Here is a 20,043-nt window from a genome sequence, read left to right on the forward strand (position 1 = left end):
GATGGAAACCCCACTATAGATTAGTTGCCGTCGACTTTAATCACTTTAGCCCTGACTCAAAAAAAAATTCAAGTCATTCAATCTTTAGTACCTATATGGATAGAAAACGTATTTACCCATACACATTTCAAATTGAAACATTTTAAAGCTGTAATTGCCGTGATACCACAAACGCGGTATTTTTTCTCATGATTAACTTATCATACTGTTAGAACATCAAAAAATAACATAGCGTTATTATTTTCAAGCGTTGCACCTCCCCGCTAGCAATGAGCAGTTTGTGGTATTACAGCCTCACCGCTGTAGGAGGCATCTACATATTTGTGATGCAGCAGTTTTTTTTTCCCTTTTTAATAAATGGACACACCCAATGAGTAATTGGGGCATGTCATCAATTACAGCAGAGGCCACTATTTGTCATTTGTCCAAGTACCGGTAGCTTGACCAATCTTAAATTGTGGGTGCGTTAAAGAAACCTCATACATTGTCTTCTTGTCCTGATAAATGTCTTTCATCTAGTATAGGTTAGGTTTGCTCCCAAATAGACAAATGTACTGAAATGTGACTACAGCAAGCAAAATACATCACTTTTTCCCCTTGAAGCTTCCCAAAATGAGGAGCCAGCAGGGATGAGACACTTTTATATTTAGCCTGTAATTCAAGTGTCCCTTGAATGTGTATATTTAGCCCGCTTTTTAGATTTCTAAAACAGACATTTTTGTGTTGGTGTCCTGTCTGGCCCATGTCCCTGTGCCAGCGCTTAATACTAGTCCTCCCTTTCTAGCTGCAGAAGGGTACACTTGGGCTACGTGATCCAGAAAGTCGCAAGGAGGTCACTCCCGCCCTCATTCGCTGGATCTATCCATGTATACTTTCTTTGCTCCCATCGCTCCCGCGCTCCCTCCACTTCTCTCTTCGACGGCCTGCTTCTCTCGTAAATCCCTCTCCCCTTCTGCGCCGCGCTTACTACGCTTTCCTGCGGGTTGATGCTTTGCCTCTCTGACTGCAGCAAACGGCCATTCAAAGGCAAGGAGATGAGAAAAGTGCGTGTGGCCGGGCGCAATTGTAACATAGGCAGTGTTGGAACTATGCGAGGTTGTCAATGGCAACGTCGCGTGAGGACTGCACCAGGCAAAAGCTAAACCTCAGCTTATGTGTATGTGACGATAAATATTTGTCATTACTCTTCTGCACACATCAGTCCTGGATATGTTTGCGCTTACTTGGTATATAATGGGTCACCTGAGGGTAGAACTAGGAAATCAATCTTGTACTCTGACCAGTGTTTTGGGAACGAGAGCACATTTAGTAAACCACAGCTTTAAAGAGTCAAGAGCAGTTGACAAACTCTGTACTGTATAGCAGTCATAAATGTTCAGCTGGTGTAAGATTACACCCTCTTACACTTGTCATGTGGCTCTCCGTTTGACGTGATGTATAATTCTGTCCGTTTTATGACGCCGCTGCATGTTGTCTCCTCAGCGACACGGTACGCTTGAGAGAGCTTGACGTGTCATTGTGCACGTTCACTCTTTATTTGATATTATTCAACATGTTCTTGTTCATTTGTGACTTCAAAGAGTTTGCTGCGAAAGAAGGAGATATCTAAATTTACATGTGGCTAATGCAGTTTGGATTGGTGCCATAGATTAAAAGGGCATTCCCAAACTGTCAAACTATTACAGCATTATGAAACCTCAAAACCATCAGATAAGTTATTTATTTTATTTTATTTAGAAATATCCCATTCAGTAAGTGACATGACAGCTTCTACAAGCCAACCAGCAGGTGGAAGAAAGGAAAAAAAAACACACCTGGTCAGCACACAAACAAATGGCTCTGTGCTCCTGCTCATTCTGACAGCACAAGTGTGATTGATGCTGCCGATAGTCGGAAACACAATGCATATCATTCAAGAGTGGTAAGTCAGCGGAAAACCATCACTCCAAGCTGTTGGTTGTATTACGTGCCTGAAAACTGGAATGAGTACAGATCTGCTCTAATAACCTGATGAATTATTTAGAGCCCCTCTCAATACAAGCGTGCATTGAGTGTAATGGCCTGTCAAGGCTCAATGGAAGCACAGAGGGCAGATTTCACTCATTAGTCAGTGATATTGGAAGGTGAATGACTCAATGAGGGGGACTACTGGGAGTAGCTGACTTGCATATGATTTTATTTATTATGTCGGGAGGTGAACTATTTCAGTGTAGCTTGTCAGTGTGTAAGATGCATGTATTGTTTGAAGCATTGTATCCCTGCTGTAGTGTTGTGAAAACCCATTTAGCGTGGACATTTTACCATAAAATCCGTGAATGTATAATCCCCCAAATCACCCTTAAGAAGCTTTTATTTTTTTATTGGCATCCTATATTATCAAAGTGAATAAAATGAATAAATAAAGATTCAAAACATACCAACAAAGGGTCATAAAAAATCCAAGTTAAAAAACATGCTCTTTCCCCATACCTATAATTAATCTTTCAAAGTATTTTTTAAAATCATGTTTAAAAAAAATCATGTTTTAAAAAAATCTTGTTCTTGCATGTCCACATTTTTAATTTTTTTTAAATTTTGCTTTTAAATCTATATTACTGTTTGTAACTGCTTTAAAATGTTGTACTATTAATTGCAGTATGTGAAGCATATTGAGTTACATTGTATATGAAATGTGCTATGATTCTATTTTTTTTTGTATTTCTTTTTATTTTATTTTTTTACTGCCTCGGTGCTGGTAAACATCTAAACAACGTGGAAAATTTTCCGTTTGAGTTTAGTTTAGACAGTGTGCAGTAACATTAAAAAGATGGCTGCTCCAGATTTAGCACAATTCTAGCTTCCATCTGTAGTCCCCATAAAATAAAATAACAAGTTAAAATTACATACAAACACCATACAAAGTGCAAAATACATATATAAGTTTGTGTCATTTTTTTTATATATATTTTTTTATAATCTGGGAGCCCGTTCCACTCTTTAATAGCTTTATAAGAAAAGGCTGATTCATATTACCAGTTAGCGGTAATTGATTTGGTTAAAATTTTTTGCAGCATTTTACAGTAATTGGTTGCAACCATCCAGAAGGGTTATTGGTTCAATCTTAAATAGTTTGGGCCTGGTCTAAAAAATGTCTGCATGATGTCAGCTGTGGGGTGTCAAGGAGCTGACGTATGGCACAACGCCTCCCGGCAGCATTATTCAGCCCCGTAGTACATTATGTTTTAAATGGGATTCATATTTTTGTCAAAACAACTACTGCCATAATAGTTGTAGTGCTTTGGCCAGTGTCCTTGTTGAAGTAGTGACCCAACTGCCAATGGTTACGTGGCCTTCGCTAAACTTTGTTGTAACTCTCACATCGAGTCGTGGGTTTGTTTTTCGAGTCTTACGTGACATATATCCCACTGTGAAAAGATGACCTTAAAATCTCTGCAACGTGGCCGATTGTGTTACTGCGTCTGTTGACCTTTGTTCTTCAAACTTGGTGAGTAAATGGGTGGCTAGGAGCAAAACACACACACGTAGTAGTACGCCACATTGCCAGTGTGAACGCATAAGAACAAAACTGAATTTGTTTCAACATATTAAACCATCGTGTCTGCTACTCCCCTTCCTGTATAATTAGAAAGTCCGATTTGTGTTTCCTCTCCATTAACTGGCCCGAGCTCATGTTTTCAGGAGGCCAAACAGGCTTTTTCCATCAACAGTCTGTCAATAGTCTGTTGTCATTCTCGTTCTGTCGGGTCTTTTTGCTCCTTCCCCCGACAAATATTTGCTTGTAGCTGAATGATGCAATGTCAAGCTGTGCCTTTCTCGCTCACCGCACTGCCGTTATTGTTGATATGTTTAAGTTTTGCGATGCTGTGATACATATTATAACAGCGACTTGCTGCATAGGCTTGAGCCACGTGATGCCTGGAGCAGCGAGGCAATTTATGTATGCAAACATCGTGATGCTCTTTTTACCGTTTGATCAACATGTCGGCATGGGTGTGGTACAAGAACAAACGGCAAAATATGTTCTGTTGATATTCATAAGTTGAAAGAACATGAGTTGATCATGGCGTGATCGCCGGTCCAAACATTTTAATTATTCATGTGGGCGCTCCCCCCAGCCTCACCGCCCCGCGGTTGATTTGTGACTTTGTTGACGTTTGTATCTAGTTTGGTTACACTCCTTTCCCTTGACTCGCCATTTCCTCTCGCCATCTGGCCCACTTTCACTCTGCAGTAGAAGCAAAGAAAATAGTAAGAAAGGCGCTTTGTGGAAAGGACAGTGCGTATTTGTTTATGAGGATGCTGGCCTCGCGGTGACATGCCTTTTTGTCCTCTTCACAAGGCTATTTACTGAAATAGATGCCGAAGCGCTGAGGGCAAACAAATATAGCGCACATTTTTTGGAGTTGAACAGGAATTTTTTCACTTGTTGCGTATTGTGCTGAATACTTTCCAGTAGACATAAACACTGAGTTCACCTCACAAAGGACAAACTGGAATTTTAAGTTCTGTCCTTTTGGAAGGGACAGCTTGCAGGGAAGAAACGTGACAGGAATTTGTGTCAACAAACAGACAACAGATAGTGTGCTTATTTGTGTGCGTTTGTGTGTGTATATAGAGATTATCAAATGAATCGATAATATTACTGATATGGCTGGGTTAAAAAAAACAATTTTAAATTCACCCCCAAAAATTCTTGAAATTTACAGTTCCCATGAATTTAAAAGTATTTTCTTACATTTATGACTGACTTATTGCACTTTAAGACAATTAAGAATCTTTCTAATTCATATTTACAATTATTGAATTAGAATTATGAAAATATTTTCATCTCATCCTTGCTGATATCAATGTTAGTGTAACATGTAAGTGATTATAACACGTGCTACCTTTATTTTATTTAGAATTTTAGGATTTTTTTTATCATGTCCTTGAAATTTAAGAAGAATTGATGTTCCATAATTAATCAATATTGGATCAAAGTTAAGTGAATCGAATTGAATTGGGGAAAAAATCTAAATAAAATCAAACTGAACTCTTGTGAATCGAAATCAAATTCAGGAAATTAGAATCGATACCGAGCTCTAATTTCTTATAATCGATTTACCTATTCTAATTTCAAATTATCCAAATGTTTGTAATTTCAGCTTCTCAATAATAGATATAGATTTCTGTAGCCTTTGTTAAAATGAAAAAAAATGCTTGTACTTTGGGAAATGATGTTCAACAGTTTTGCCTATTTTCTGACACAATATGGCCCAAGCCAGGAACTAAATCATAATTAGTTTTTTTGTGCATTTTCTGCATTGTCAATGTGCAATATATAAATATAAATATATTTTATGTAGACAACATTTTCCCAGAATAAGGCTAGAATTTTCTGTTTTCCTATAGGACTTTTATGAGTTTCTAGTGTCAAGTTACACCTTCGTTTCACAAGCTGAAGAAATGAAATAAACTGTATATTCTGGCACATTAACACCATCGTCAATATGAGTAGTTTTCACTGTGCAAACATTTGTTTCTAAAAAAGAAACAATTTGATCATCAACCACCGCCGTTTTTTTAAACAAATATTTAATCAGACTATACAATTAATAATACATGTCAAGTATCACAAGATGCTGGCTGCTGGTCCCAGACTGTTGTGTTTACATTTGTGAGAATTTTGACAAAGTTACACCTTTACTGACATAACATGGCCTATCCTTTATGGCAAAAATAGGAATATCCAGCAGTTGGTTAAAAGCTCTTAGTTTTTGTTTTTTCCTCCACTTCTCACATTTTCCATCTGATCTCTCCCTATGTGTTCAGTAATGGAGCCCACTGTTGTGAGTACATCCACCCTGGCCCCTGATGAGTTCGACAGGAATGTGCCTCGAATCTGCGGCGTGTGTGGCGACAAAGCCACCGGCTTTCACTTCAACGCCATGACCTGCGAAGGCTGCAAGGGTTTTTTCAGGTAGACAAACGCATGCACCAATGGCCGGTGACGTCGCAAACATGCCGATGAGTTGATGTAAGCGGATGCACATGGTCCACGTACTTATGAACACGCGCTTAGTGTGTGCTTTGTGCGACTGTTTTTGCCATCCTGCTGAAAAGCACGAATGGCTTCACATATGCATTAGTATGCATGCACAGGTCCTGCCTATGTAACGCGACCTCCCACTCACACGCGCACACATACACACACGCACGCGCGCACCCGCGCACACACACGCGGTTCAGTTACATAAGAACACATTCAAAACAGCATTGGCGTACACCTTGTGTGAATGCTAATACCAAGCAGCCGGCAGAGCTTATTGCTATTAATAATAATATTCCTGGCCTAGCAAGTACAGTAAACACAATAATTCTCATTGTAATTATGGATATATTTTGTACCAGAAAAAAATGGCTTAAATGGGTGCGTTATTGTTAAACAGTCTGCTTCCTTTTCGCTCCTCTGGCCTCTACCTGAACTTAATTGAACCGAGTCTGTGTTTGTGGCAGGACTGAACGATTAATCAAACTCAAATCGACATTGTGATGTCGATGAATGCAATTTTCAAATAGTGAAGTCTGCAATTTGAGGTTTTAGGTTATTTCGGTTGGTTGCTATGCTTTATTTATGTAGGCTATACGTATGTATATTTGTATTTATGTATATAGTGTTTTGATAAGTTCAGTGCTTAAAAAGTCTAGTCCACAATAACGTATCATTAACATGAAAAGTTGAAGTGATAAAGTCACAGATATGTTCACATTAATAATGCAATCTCACTTGTGATTTATTATCGCATTAATCATATATTAACGCAGATTAATCGCACTATTGATTTTCACCGCAGATGATCCTATAGCTGACAGCGGATGGTTAGCACAGGTTGTGTTTCAGCAATAAACATAATTACTACATGATTAAAGTAAAGCATTTAATAAATGCAAATGTTTATGTTTGACATTCAAAATATTTGTTCATGTCAAAATATTGGGGTCATTTTCTTTCCCACTTTAAATTATGCATGTGGAATGCGGTAACATTAAAAAGACCTGCAAGATATGTGTAGTATTCCTCAAATTTAGCTAGCGCGTCTAATAGTCAGGTGCGCAGTCCAGAAATGACTGTAACTGATTAGAAAAGAGGAGGATGAGAGCGTGCAGTGCATCAAAAAATGTTGAAGACGTCCTCATAACATTAAATGTGGAAAGAATAACATATAACAGGTGCTCTCAAATTTGGCTGGCAAAAAATGTTGATTAAGAAAGTATTTTTAATTAAGTGATTAATCGTGGTTAATCAACATTCTAACGGGATTTTTTTTAATTGTTAGACATTTCTAGTTTACATACATTGTGCTAGTGAATTCTTAAAAAACTGCAAGTCAGTGTTTAGTAAATGAACAACTCTATTGAAGTAGATTAATAAAATGCCTCATATGAATTCATGGTTTATTTGCCCCTTTTTTTTGCGTTCACCTAACCTATCCAACAAATGATAAATCCAATTTAATCCAAATATTTAATGATAAATGAAGTGCACTTACATTGCGCTTAATCGCCATGATACGTTTACAAAAGACATATGTCACTTGTTTCATTCAAACATATCAGAGTGTAGCCTACACTGGTTGGTTGACGCAGCGCATTAATTAACCCACGGAAAGTTTTCCTTTTCAGTTTAAAATAACTTACTTTAACCTCTCGGATCCCGTGCTTGTTTTCTCTTTGGTCCCATTTTAAATCCATCACCTTTTTGTGTTTACTAGCCTGTAACCTTGTCCTAGCTAGCGCTAAGCTAGTTTCAACGGACAATTCACTACTCCGTTTGAGTGAGCAGTGGGCACTGATACAAGATCTGTTGCGATGCATAAATAAATACGTCCGCCACCACGAGACCTGCTCTTACAGTACATGGCATTTTGCATCACCCTCTGGCAAGATTTACCCAGCACTATGAGATTTCTTGGCAGCCGTCCGCACTTTTGTGCCGCTGATAATTTGAAAGTCAAATGCCGATGATTAGTGTCAAATGTTCACCTTGCCTTGTGTGCTTAGTGCTTTCGTATCCAACATGTTTAGACAAGCACATTTTGTATTTAGTTGAATACCTGGAGCGTTAAATAATATATTTGTGTCATTCAACAGCGGATTGTTGCATAAGCTGTAATAACAGAAACATGTTTCTGCTGGATTTAGGCGCAGTATGAAGCGCAAGGCCTCCTTTACGTGTCCCTTTAACGGCAGTTGTACCATCACCAAGGACAACAGGCGCCACTGCCAGGCATGCCGGCTCAAACGCTGTGTGGACATTGGCATGATGAAAGAGTGTAAGTATGACTGCTGACCCAGATAGTTGCAAGGTGTTGCTTTCAATTTTGCGCCACACTACTGTAAATGTTTACACTGGTTATTGTGCATTGGCTCTTTGCAGCATGACCTCAGTTTGAATTGGGATAATAAAAAAAAAAGATTGCATCATTTAATACTGTCAGAATTACAGGCCGTTCAACATTGTCTATATGGGTCAACTCTATAGTCCTCAATAAAACCAAGCCACCATACAGCAGATTCGATTACATTTTCAAATGAATGCCAAATTTTTATTTCATTCTTTAAAAAGAAAAGAAATGAAAGGGGACAGAAAGATGTCAAACTTATGATCAGCACAAAATAAATGACAGCAAGCAGTCAATTAAACAAAATAATTCAACAGCATGTCCTTGTGCTATATATATTTTTCCAGTAATTGTGCTTTTTATATATATATTTTTTTAAATACAAATTGACTGAGATGATTTAGTTTCATAATCCACTTTAAATTGACTGTATTTAGGTTTGGAAAAAATATTTGTTCCTCTTAATTTGTACTCACTTTCCCTTTTTTGAATTTGATTTGCATGTTAATTGGTTCAATTTCATGATGGACTTTATACATTATTTTAAGGCGGGTAAACTACATCCATTCATTACATATGAAAGTTTTTAGTTGTATAAATATTGGATTAATGTAATCTCTGTATCCACATCCAAAAATGACACGAATAGCACGTAGCTGTCCTAAATAGGTGGGCACCTTGCCCAGGCCGATTATTAGATTATTTTTGATGAACTCTTGAAATTTAACCAGCGGAAAGTTTGGATGTTATTTACAGTCGTTTTTCTGGTCATTTCAGTAGTAAATGTAAAATCTGTTATTCAGTTGTTGTTTTTTTAATAGTTATTCAGTTATTTTTGTACTTTGGGAGAATGTAGTAGTTCTTTTATTATTTAGGATGCCTTGATCAATAGCACTTTACTTTGAAATGTAACAAGCATTACCTAACAGGAAAAGAGAAATACATTATTTACTGTAAAATTCCGTATTAAATGATCCAAAATCGTCCCACCATACTATACGTGGAATCTTTTTTTTTTTTAAACATTTTATATACATTTACAGGTACCTAGATGTTATAGAAAAAGGTGTACTTACATTTCAACATAATATTGAATGTCTGTTAAAAATGTAAGTAATTAAGTATCTCGTTTCCAGAAATTCTTTGTGTGTAGAGACCGTCAACAAAAATTGTCAAGCTAAAAGCAGCAACAATTGTTCATGTTATCCATGATGTACTTAATGAACCTACATGTCATGAAACAGATAGAAATATAATTTTTTTTCCTGATGAAAGAAGAGACTTTAATCTATCTTTTGGTAGGTTTCATGTTTTTATAGCAATAAAACACAGTCAAAATACAGTAAAACAGCCGGGAGTGAAGGGGGTTGCTTCAGTGAAAATGGCTGGGAGTGAATGAGTTAAGGAAATCGGAGCCGATAAATCGGTGCATCCTTATTTGTTAACAAACCAGGCCCACTCAGATGCGCTGTAGGCCGGCACTACTGCTACTGATGTCTCTTCATGGATCAAAATCTATGGGGAGAGATTTCATTTCGGCCGGCCGATTTATCGGCCCCGTTTTCCTTCGTTTTGGGGGATCGGCCGATCCCTTGAATATAGATCCCTTAAATATAAACCGATCTCTTCCACCGATCTCATCTCCCTCCTCAGAGGTCTGAAAAAGTCAGCCGCTGTCCTCTTCTGCTGTGATGACTAACAGGCTTTTCATTTATATTTCAGAGAACTACTTTGCAGTTAAAACAACCCGTTTGTATTATTTCACAGATATTGTTCAATGTTTTCCAATTAAATAAGATTTGAATTCTGAAGGTGTATGCTGTTATGGAAAAAATCGAAATCTGCAAAAATCGGGATTGGCAGGCCAGACTTTTTAATAGATCGGAGCTCGACCAGAAACTTCGGTGCACCCCTATTATTTATTTATTTATTTAAAGAAAATGAATGAAATGGGGCAGAAAAAAGTAAAACTTGTAATGTAATATAAAAGGATGCCATCACAGACAAATACAGAGGGGAAAAAAGCAACTTTTTAAGGGTGATGGGGGGGGGGGGGTCATATTATACACGGGATCATACTGTATATTTTCCTGTCAATGTGAAAATCAACCATAAATTTTGTTGGAATAAAAAAAAAAAAAAAGAATAACCCGATGATTACAAAATATTGTTTGTTAAACTACTACTCTCCTTCGTAAGTGGACTCTCAGGTGTGTGAGGGGTCATGAGATGGCTTTCAAATATTACCTAATATTTGGACTAGAGTCAAGTATCTCTAGGTTTTTGCCCCCATTAGAGTGTTGACATGTTTGAACTAGTGGAGTCAGCCCGCATTGTAAAGACTAATTATTCTCCAGCTGAAGTTCAAACACCTGCTGTTCCGTACAATTTGCTGAGGCCTCTTTTTCCCCTTTGTTTTGTATGTAGAGTGTGTGAATAGAAGTAAACGCAATATTTGTTTCCTCATATCCGCTCATTGTCCACAAGCCACTTTTATCCAAATACCTTCCAGTTCCAGCTAAGTTTATTAGCGGGGATTTCCACAAGAGTTGTGGCATGCATCGCTTTGGTTGTGCATATGAATAGGAACCTTAGGCCGGTACCTCTGTTATGTTGTGTTTCAAAAAACAGCAGCATGTTATTGACAGCCAGCTCGCTTACTCTGGCTCTCTCTGGCTCTCTGTGAGCTAATTCAGTGGCTGGAACAACAAGGAGCCCACAGAACAAAGACAATGTTCTCAGTTGTCCAGTGCAGCGGGGGTCTCCATGTGGACTGGTCCCCTCCCATTCTCTTCCTCCGGAGAACAACAACTCCCCCGCCCAGTGCTTTATTGACATAGCTGTCATCACAATTCAAAATACGTTATGCAAAGATGCGATGACCTTCGTTCTATAGATTAGTTAATTGTCTGAAAACAAAAATAAATAAATGAACGGTTTAATTTGTCTCTTTGCACGCTCCCACGCCTCAGTTATCCTAACAGACGAGGAAGTGCAGAGGAAGAAGGACCTCATTCAGCGGCGAAAGGACGAGGAGGCCCAACGCGAAGCGGAGAGGGAGGCGCGGCGACCTCGGCTCACCGACGAACAGAGTCAAGTCATTGCCACGCTGGTGGAGGCGCACCACAAAACATTCGACGACTCCTACTCCGACTTCTGCCGCTTTCGGGTTTGTGTCACATTCTGCAATCTAATAACAAACGGATAATGTTTTGCTAACAACAGCACCACCATGTAGTAAACTAAATAAATATAGGGGGCCCTATCCTGTCCGTGACAGAGTTGCGTTCCCACGACGGTGGTGTCACCAGAATTTGCACGCACGTGGGACCACACCGTAGTCTTATCACGAACCTACGCAAACACCGTTGTAAAATCAGTATTACAGTAACTATTTGTAGATAGACTGTTTTTTTCAGGGCCTATACAGATGCCGATTATTAGTAGTCAAGGGGGCCGATAACCGATATTTGAAGCTGATATTCATTTTGAGTAAAAAAAAAAAAGGGGGGTGGGGGGGTTAATATTGGCATCAGTTTTTTTTTAAATACAAAATGCATTATTGCTTATTGAACACATTTTCAGACTTCAAAATGTTTCAAAGTCTCAAAATGTTTTAATTTTTGTCTTCGACTTCATTTTAAATTTGTAACAAAAAAAAAGTTCAGTGAGCTCCCAAGTAGTGTTAATTTCGTCAACACACATTTTTCACCGGATTTAGACTAGACTAAAACCTTCTTTAATAAACATTAGCTAGGACTAAATCAGTATGCATTTTCGTCGACTAATAAAGACGAGATGAAAATGTACTTCACTTAATAAAAAGTGGACTAAAATCTATGGACATTTTAGTTCATGAACAAAAACGAGACAAAAATTATATGATTTTATAAAATCTTGTGTCTGCTAATCTGTCATGTGACACACCCCCTTTCAAATCTGCAGCTAGCTAGCGAGTGCAACATGCACAAACACATGAGGTGGTTTTACGATGAAAGGTAAAAAATATATATATATAGTTATAGTAACGTAACATTAATCCAACGGCTGTAATATTCCAACAATAATGTTAATCCAACCGCTAACTAATGCTAGCTAAGTTACTTGCTCCTAGCATGGAGCCATAGTAGCCACTGTAATTGTGTGTTAAATTGTTTTTTATCAAAAAAATAAATACTAAAATTTATAAAAATTTATAGTCGATTCACTAATTAAAAACGGGATAAGGTTGACTATGATAAAAACTAACAAGCGTGATTGAAACTGGACTAAAACTGAGACGAAATTTTAAAATGGCGGATAAAATTAACACTACTCCCAAGTTTATCAGTACATCTTAAAAAGTTAAATGGAAACTTAAATCTACAGGGTTTTTTTCTCCAAAATATAAAAATACCTAAAATCTTAAACTTTTACATTTCTCTGTTTTAATGTAAAACAAAAACAAAATGTTCATAAGTTTCCCAGGGTCAGCAGCATCTCTTATAAATTTTACTGAAAATTTACCACCAAAAAATAACAATTGCTCCCTGAGATTAAAATAGTTTTAACTTTACCTTTTATTGGTCGTTAGATTTTGAAAAAAAGGCCAATACACAGATATTCGTCAAAATGCCCAGGTCTATCCCTAAAAAAACACTTGGCGGCCTTAAATATAAAACGACGACTTGAAATACATTAAAAGGGACAGTGTGTACTAGATTTTTTCAGTTTATTTATTTTAATTTAATTTAAGTAGTTTTTTTAGTATATTTTTGGTTTTGTAGCCTTCAATTGACAGGACAGCTGAAGAGTTTACAGGAAATGGGAGAGAACTGCTTTCGTTTTAAAAACCCATTAATTAATTTTAATAATATGCACACAAAAAAAAATCTATCACATCATCGTACTGGTACAAAAGTAAACCCACTGTGTATTTCTATGTACCTGTATTAGCAGCACAAACACCATAACAACAACGGTCACTATGGTACTGATAATAAATGATAAAAATGGCTTGTAAAGTACCACTGTACACAGGGCTTAAAGTCCTTCGGCATAGTAAAATATTTATATAACAAAATAATTAATCCACCAATAGGTAGGTTTGGGTCTAGTCTTAAAATATCTCGATGACAAATCAAGATACATGACTCGCACATCTTCAGATGTGATAGAAGGGAAAATTATTAAACACGATGAGAATGCGTCTTTACTGGGGGGGGGGGAGTGAAAAACAAATGGCGCCGGGCGTGGCTTGATGTAAAGCATCTGTATCACTCGCCCCAGGAACGTAGCCTTATTAATCCTGCAACACTCAAGCAAGGCAAAAGTAGTTATAACAGCTGACCTCATAATTATCATGCTGAGTGTTAAATGTGTTAACAACATAAACACCGCTTCATCACGTGTCACCTGCGATAGAAATACAGATGTGATCCCCATGTTACTCATTTGTGCCGTCAATAATATCCTGCCATGCTCTTTGTCTCCACGTCTAGCCTCCTGTGCGCGAAGGGCCAGTGACACGTAGTGCCAGCAGAGCCGCTTCCCTCCACTCTCTGTCGGACGCCTCCTCGGATTCCTTCAGTCACTCTCCGGGTGAGAGGCTCGCTCAAGATCAACAGTGGCTGCTGGCTCAAATCATTCAAATAGACCTTCCAGCGCAGTTGCCTTAAGAAGCAAATGTTACATCTCAAAGTTGCATAAATCCCCGTGCAAGAGCCATCAAGAAGAAGATGTGAACCTGCGTTTATGATTACAGAATCTGTTTAGGAAAGACTAATATTTATAATTGACTCAAGCCAGCTATTTTGCTCTTATTCCGTCGCTTTATATAATTTGTTTGTACTGCGTTACTCAGAAATCCTTTGAAGGCCTCCTACCCTGCAGACACCTGACGTTCGCTTGTAAACATCGAGTTCATTAATGCATCTGTCACTAATGCGGTGCACACAGCGAGAGGCACGGTCACATAGCCGACACGCAGCGCCAGCAAATGACTGAAAATAACCCCAGTGACGTTTTGGAGCTTCACGTGTTTCCAAGGCTGGCGTCCAAGCTTTCATCCCCTTTCTGCTGGGAGCTACTCCTGTTCTGCTGCCCATTCAATTAGCTTAAGCATTTGTATTCATACAAGATTTTTTTATTTTTATTTTTTTATTCTTTTGTTGCAGAATCGGTTGACACTAAAATGAACTTCAACAACTTGATGATGATGTATCAGGAGCAGGGCAGCAGCCCTGACTCCAGTGAAGAGGAAGCCTCCAGTTTCTCCATGCTGCCCCACCTGGCCGACCTGGTGTCCTACAGCATTCAGAAGGTCATCGGATTTGCAAAGATGATCCCAGGCTTCAGGTACATGTTCATTCTCCTGTCACAGTGTCATGATTTATTTGTTTTGCAAGTTGTATTTGTCAGAGTAGTCTTTACGCAACATACAGTACTTTTTAGTTAACTAATTTTCTCCCCAAAACGTATACATTCTATTTAAATATTACCATGCTCCCAAAGACGTATTTATACGTTTGTTTTTTTATGCTAGAGCATACAGAAGGCTTTGACACAGCCTCTGAACTGAAGAGACTGCTTGAAGCAATGGTAGTTATTACAAAAACGGCCAGCAGGTGGCAACAGAGTATAATAGATCAACTAGTGTTTTCAACAGGTTTGTGAATAATGATGAAACTTAGCTATATTTGAATGCTAATTGCTTTAAAACGGAAACAGATAGAAATGTACTTTTTCCTCTAATAAAAGAAGATACTCTAATCTTTCGTTTATGTTTTTATAGCAATAGAACAGAATATTCTGTGAGCCTTGCAAAATCTGTCAAATTCCAGTAAAACGGCCGGGAGCAAAGGGGGTTGCTTCAGTGAAAATGGCTGGGAGTGAATGAGTTAAGAAGAAACACAATTTTAGGCCGTTAAATTGAGCTTCAGTCTACTTATTATGCAGATTTTTATCAATCTATTTTTGTTTGAGGGATTGTTTTCGGGGGTTTGTTAGAGAGACTCGTGCCTCGGGTAACCACTAGTGACGTTTGACTCCATTTTAACTATGAAATGGAACCACATGACCACCCACTAATCCTCCACGGCCCAGCCCGTACACAAGCAAAGTTTTCCAAGTGACTAATTTCTGTGAAGCATGGCAGAAACAACAGAGGCAACAACATTCGCCTCTCAGTCAGAGGAAGCACAACAGCCCTGGCCTTACATTCAATCTGTTTACTTTGCAGATTATGAAAAAGAACAGCTATGTAATGCGCTCTCATATGTCCTACCTAAAAATGGCCACGTTGTCTCACCAAATATTTACTAACTTTTACTCAAGTAATTACTTGTAAGAACATTTATTTTTATGCTTACTTGAGCCTTATTATTCTAAAATAACAGTACTCTCGCTCGAGTTCAAACATGACGCCACCAAGGCAGACAAGGACAACAGTGATGGTAAAACGGAAAGTGGTATTGATTAGCATAAAGTGACATTACCAATTGAGCAATGCAGTTAATGACGTATCAGTACATCAACTGTATACACCTATTATATTTTTTTTGCATGCGATCTTATTCACTAAAAGCCAATATATATTTGTGTTGAACATCAAAGTACTTAAACCATACATCGTGACAAAACAACAACAATCTTGTGTTTGTCGTCTCACACCCACGCACACACAACGGCACAAACAACATTCTGTTCTCCCGCCATTATGTGGTATCTTCAAAGAGTGTGCTAATTGACTTTTTTGTTAGATTTTTGTTTAACTGGGTATATACATATATAGTTGTCGACTTTAAAATGCTACTTAAAACACAGCCTGTAGATTAAATACAAGTTTTGTGATGGCAGCCGTGTGTGCCTGTCAGTAATACATTCGCTTGAAATTATTTCCAATGGGGGAGAAAGGTTTTGAAATTTAAACAATGTAGAAATCAACCAGCATACCGGATTTTTTTTTTTTCTTCCCGTGTCTCAAAAAGGTAACAAGAATGGATATGCAACAAAATTTAGTGAGTGCTTTCCCCTCCTCTGCAAGAAAAAGAAAAAAGCTGACTCACAAACGGGGAAAACTTGGAGCACTTAATTGAAGGAATGGAAAAAACATGTTCACGTCCGAATAACGGGTCGGCCGATGCATTAAAAGAGAAACTGCAATCGGATGACTGTTGTTGGCGTCACACTGGCACCACTTTCTATTTTAAATCCACATTTTGGTCTGTGTAGCATTTTCTTGTTTTTGTTCCTTATTAACAAGTTGATGACCTCCACATTATGGAAACTCTTCCCCCTCCTACAATATTTCACGAGTTCAAGGTTCTGCAGTCTCCTATCGTCATGTTATTCAGTGACATGGACTGCAATATTTTAATGATTGAACAATATCCTTTCCGTCACTATTTTGTCACACATTACAAACTGCCTGTTTGTAGGAAGAATTGTGTCACGTCTTGGGGTCGTCCAAAACGTCTGGGCTAAAACGAGCCGGGGCCTGTATTTCCTGACAGTTGTCATTGCCATTGACTGCAAGTGATAGATGTGGTTGGATTACTTTTGGAATGTTTGTTTGCCTAAGCTTTTCACGTGTAAAAGGAACCTCGACTGTAATGACAAGTTTGCTCCATATTATATATTTGGTTGTTACTAACATAACTATGAGATTCATTTTTTCAAAAATCATTTCCAGTTCAATACATTTTGCATTCAGTGCGTAATGGCGGCTGGCTCTCTGCCGAGCAATGTGAAACGCCAATAAAGAAAGCAAGTTAAGTCTCCATAGCGTTCCTAAAGGGACGCTCAAAACTCTTGAATGCGTCTGACTGAATGACGAGAGCACGGCGTGGGGGAGGGTGACTCTCCCGATCGCATGTTGTTTCTTTAGGAACGCTACGAAGCTTGCTTTGCTTTCTTTTTTTTCTTTTTTTTTTTTATAGAGCTCAGTATTGTTCATTCGGAAATGTCATCATCATTGCTCTTTTTTTTTTTTTTTTTTTTTTTAAATATATATATATATATATATACACATATATACATACATATATACATATATACATACATACATACATACATTTTTTTTTTTTTTGTGTGTGTGGGTGAGTATGTGTGTGTGCGTGCGTGCGTGCGTGCGTGCGTGCGTGCGTGCGTGTGTTTGTTAGCTCACCAGAAAACCTATTAGAAAAAAAAAATCTCATACCGTTCACCTAAATCGAACACCAGGAGACCCGAGGGGACCGAAGAAAACCAAGGAAAGTGAAATCCAGCACCGACCAGACACCCCCCACCAGAACTCCTCCCCAGCCCAAGAAACATCCAGACCCCAACAAATCCAAAAAACATAAAATCAGGGAGGCCTCAAGAGACCAACGGAGAGACCGAGAAAAGGAAGGAAGGACAGACGAAGCCGCGTGAGATCCGAGACACCAGCCTCCACCGATTCAATAACCTGAGGAGGAAACAGATTGTGTCTGAGTTTCGGTAGATGCTGGTGTGGTGGATCTGGCATGCATGAAAATCTCCACCAAAGAGGGGAGCCGTCGACCCCCGCCGGAACAGAGCAAGCGCAACACCTCAGGGCCCCCCAGGCCGCGGCAGCGCCAAAGGACGACCCCCGGGCCCCACCAGGGCCACCGGCCGGAGAGCAAACCCAGGAGCAGGAGCGCCCCCCGCCCCAACCCGGCCCGCGCCCCCGGCCCAACGCAGCAGGACGGGGCACTGCAGGCCCACCAGGCACCCCACCGGCCCCCAACCCCCGCCCCCCCACAACCCCCCGCCCCCCATCCACCCCCGCCACCCACCCCAACCCAGCCCCAGCCGCCCCCATGCCCCCAATCCCCCAGACACCCCCCACCCCCAGCACCCCCCCACCCCGCAACCCCCACCACCGCCCCCCCCCCAACAAAGCCGCCCCCCCCCCCGACCAACCGGCAGCCCCCCAACCCCCGACCCCCAGCCCCCGGGGACCACCCGCACCCAGGCACCGGCGCCGAAGAGGGGCCGGGCAGCGGAGCGGAGAGGGCAGCCGCGCCCACCCCACCCCCCGCCGTGTGGAAGGACGGAACACCGGGGGCAGAAGGGGGAGATGGGGGCACCGGAGGGCGGCCGACACCCCCGAACCCCAGGCCCAGCGGGGGAAGGCCCCGGTCGTCACCCCAGCGTTCTTTGTGAAAATTAACCCCTGTTACTGAGTCCGCCAGCTCGCGGACTGGCGAACTCTACCCCTAAACCGTGAATGTGACCCCACCCAGTGTATATACAAGTGTGTGTGTGTGGTGCATTAAAATTAGGAGCAGGTGAACCGGAGCCGATGGAAATGATATTCCCACGCTCCGATCCACCCGCCACCCAAGCATGTTGCTGAGTGTATGTGGTGCATTAAAAAAAAATAGATAGGGCGGGGGGGGGGGGGCGGGTGGCGACACGGACAGGGGACCGCAGCACTGCTCTATACTGCGGCCCCCAACCGATGGCACCCCCACAAGCCCCCCCCCCCCACCCACAAGTTGTGTGGTGTATTAAAATTGGAGGGGAGTTGTAGGGTGAAGACGGTGTTTCCACCCTACCCCACCCCCCAAAGTGTGTTATGTGCCCTATATGTCTATAAAAGTGTATTGTGCAAACCTAGTGTAGTGAGTTAAGAGGTGTGACCAGCGGGGCCCCCCCCAACCGGGCGGGGGCAGGAGGCGCACCGGCCCACCAAGCCCCCACCCACCCCACCAGGACCCCGGCGGGCATATGGGACCCGTCCGGCGGGGCGATAGGGCTCGCCCCCCCGGATACTGGGTCCCGCCCGAGGTGTCAGGATGCCCACCGGAGCGGGGCGGGCACGACACCAAACCCCAGCCACCCCCGCCGGCCCCCATAGCACCGAGACCCGGGCCATGGATGGAGCCCCCGGCCCAGGGGAGGGGAAGGAAGGCGTACCGGGGAAGGGGAAGGGAGGAGGGAAGGGGACGACAAGAAGGGCAGGGGGCAGCGGCAGGGACGCAAGGAGAGGGGGAGAGGAGGAGGAAGGGCGACGAGGGAGAGGGGACAGGGAGGCGGAGGACGGGCGGGGAGAGGCGAGGAGGGAGAGGCAGCAAGGGGGAGGAAGGGGGAGGGGAGAGGGAACCACCGGGCACCCCGGCGGCCCACAGGCCCCGAACCGCGTCGCCGGGCCCAGAGCGACGGACCGCGCCGGAACGGCGCCGCCCCCGACACCAGGGAAAGCCCCGCAACGCAGCACCCCCCAAGAGACCCAGGGAACGGCCAAGACGCAGCCGCCACCCAGCAGCCAACAGAGGGGCAGACCCGCCCACTCCCCGCCAGGGGGGACAGCACCCACAGAATTAACCCACTGGCATGCCGTGAATCCGAATATCAACCCCTGGTGCCCATCGGAGGTGAATCCGCTCGATCCCGCTGGCAGCAGCCGGGTTCCTGACTATGGAAACACAACCATTAGTTACAAATTGCCTAATACAGAAACATCAATGCCAGTTATAACGCTGCTGTGGCTCTCGCTAACAGGCAGAATTAAAATCCAAGTTTAGGTTAAAAAATTCTATATACGTAGACCATGTTTCTTTAAATTTTGACATTTGGTTTTTATTTGAGGCAGATATTTTTTCCATTAAAATATGATTTATGAGGAGGTTAGACCATTGGTCGATATTCAAAGTTTGTTTATTTTTCCAGTTAA

The 20,043-nt window shown here is 41.2% G+C and overlaps 1 protein-coding gene across 4 annotated transcripts in view; it reads left to right on the forward strand.

Moving 5' to 3' along the window:
* LOC147166999 (vitamin D3 receptor B) overlaps nt 1-20,043 on the forward strand; it is a 41,197-nt gene that overhangs the window by 12,591 nt on the left and 8,563 nt on the right. For all 4 annotated transcript variants that reach the window (XM_086086997.1, XM_086086994.1, XM_086086995.1 and 1 more), the window contains 5 exons: nt 5,812-5,959; nt 8,182-8,312; nt 11,354-11,550; nt 13,862-13,961; nt 14,537-14,717. In XM_086086997.1, coding sequence (XP_085943123.1) covers nt 5,814-5,959; nt 8,182-8,312; nt 11,354-11,550; nt 13,862-13,961; nt 14,537-14,717 — 755 coding nt within the window. In that variant the 5' untranslated portion in view covers nt 5,812-5,813. The remainder of the gene's footprint in view (nt 1-5,811; nt 5,960-8,181; nt 8,313-11,353; nt 11,551-13,861; nt 13,962-14,536; nt 14,718-20,043) is intronic.

Source organism: Leptonotus elevatus, chromosome 10 (genome assembly GCF_054856555.1).
Source record: "Leptonotus elevatus isolate MCC_2025b chromosome 10, RoL_Lele_1.0, whole genome shotgun sequence".
In the NCBI taxonomy this organism is placed as follows: Eukaryota; Metazoa; Chordata; class Actinopteri; order Syngnathiformes; family Syngnathidae; genus Leptonotus; species Leptonotus elevatus.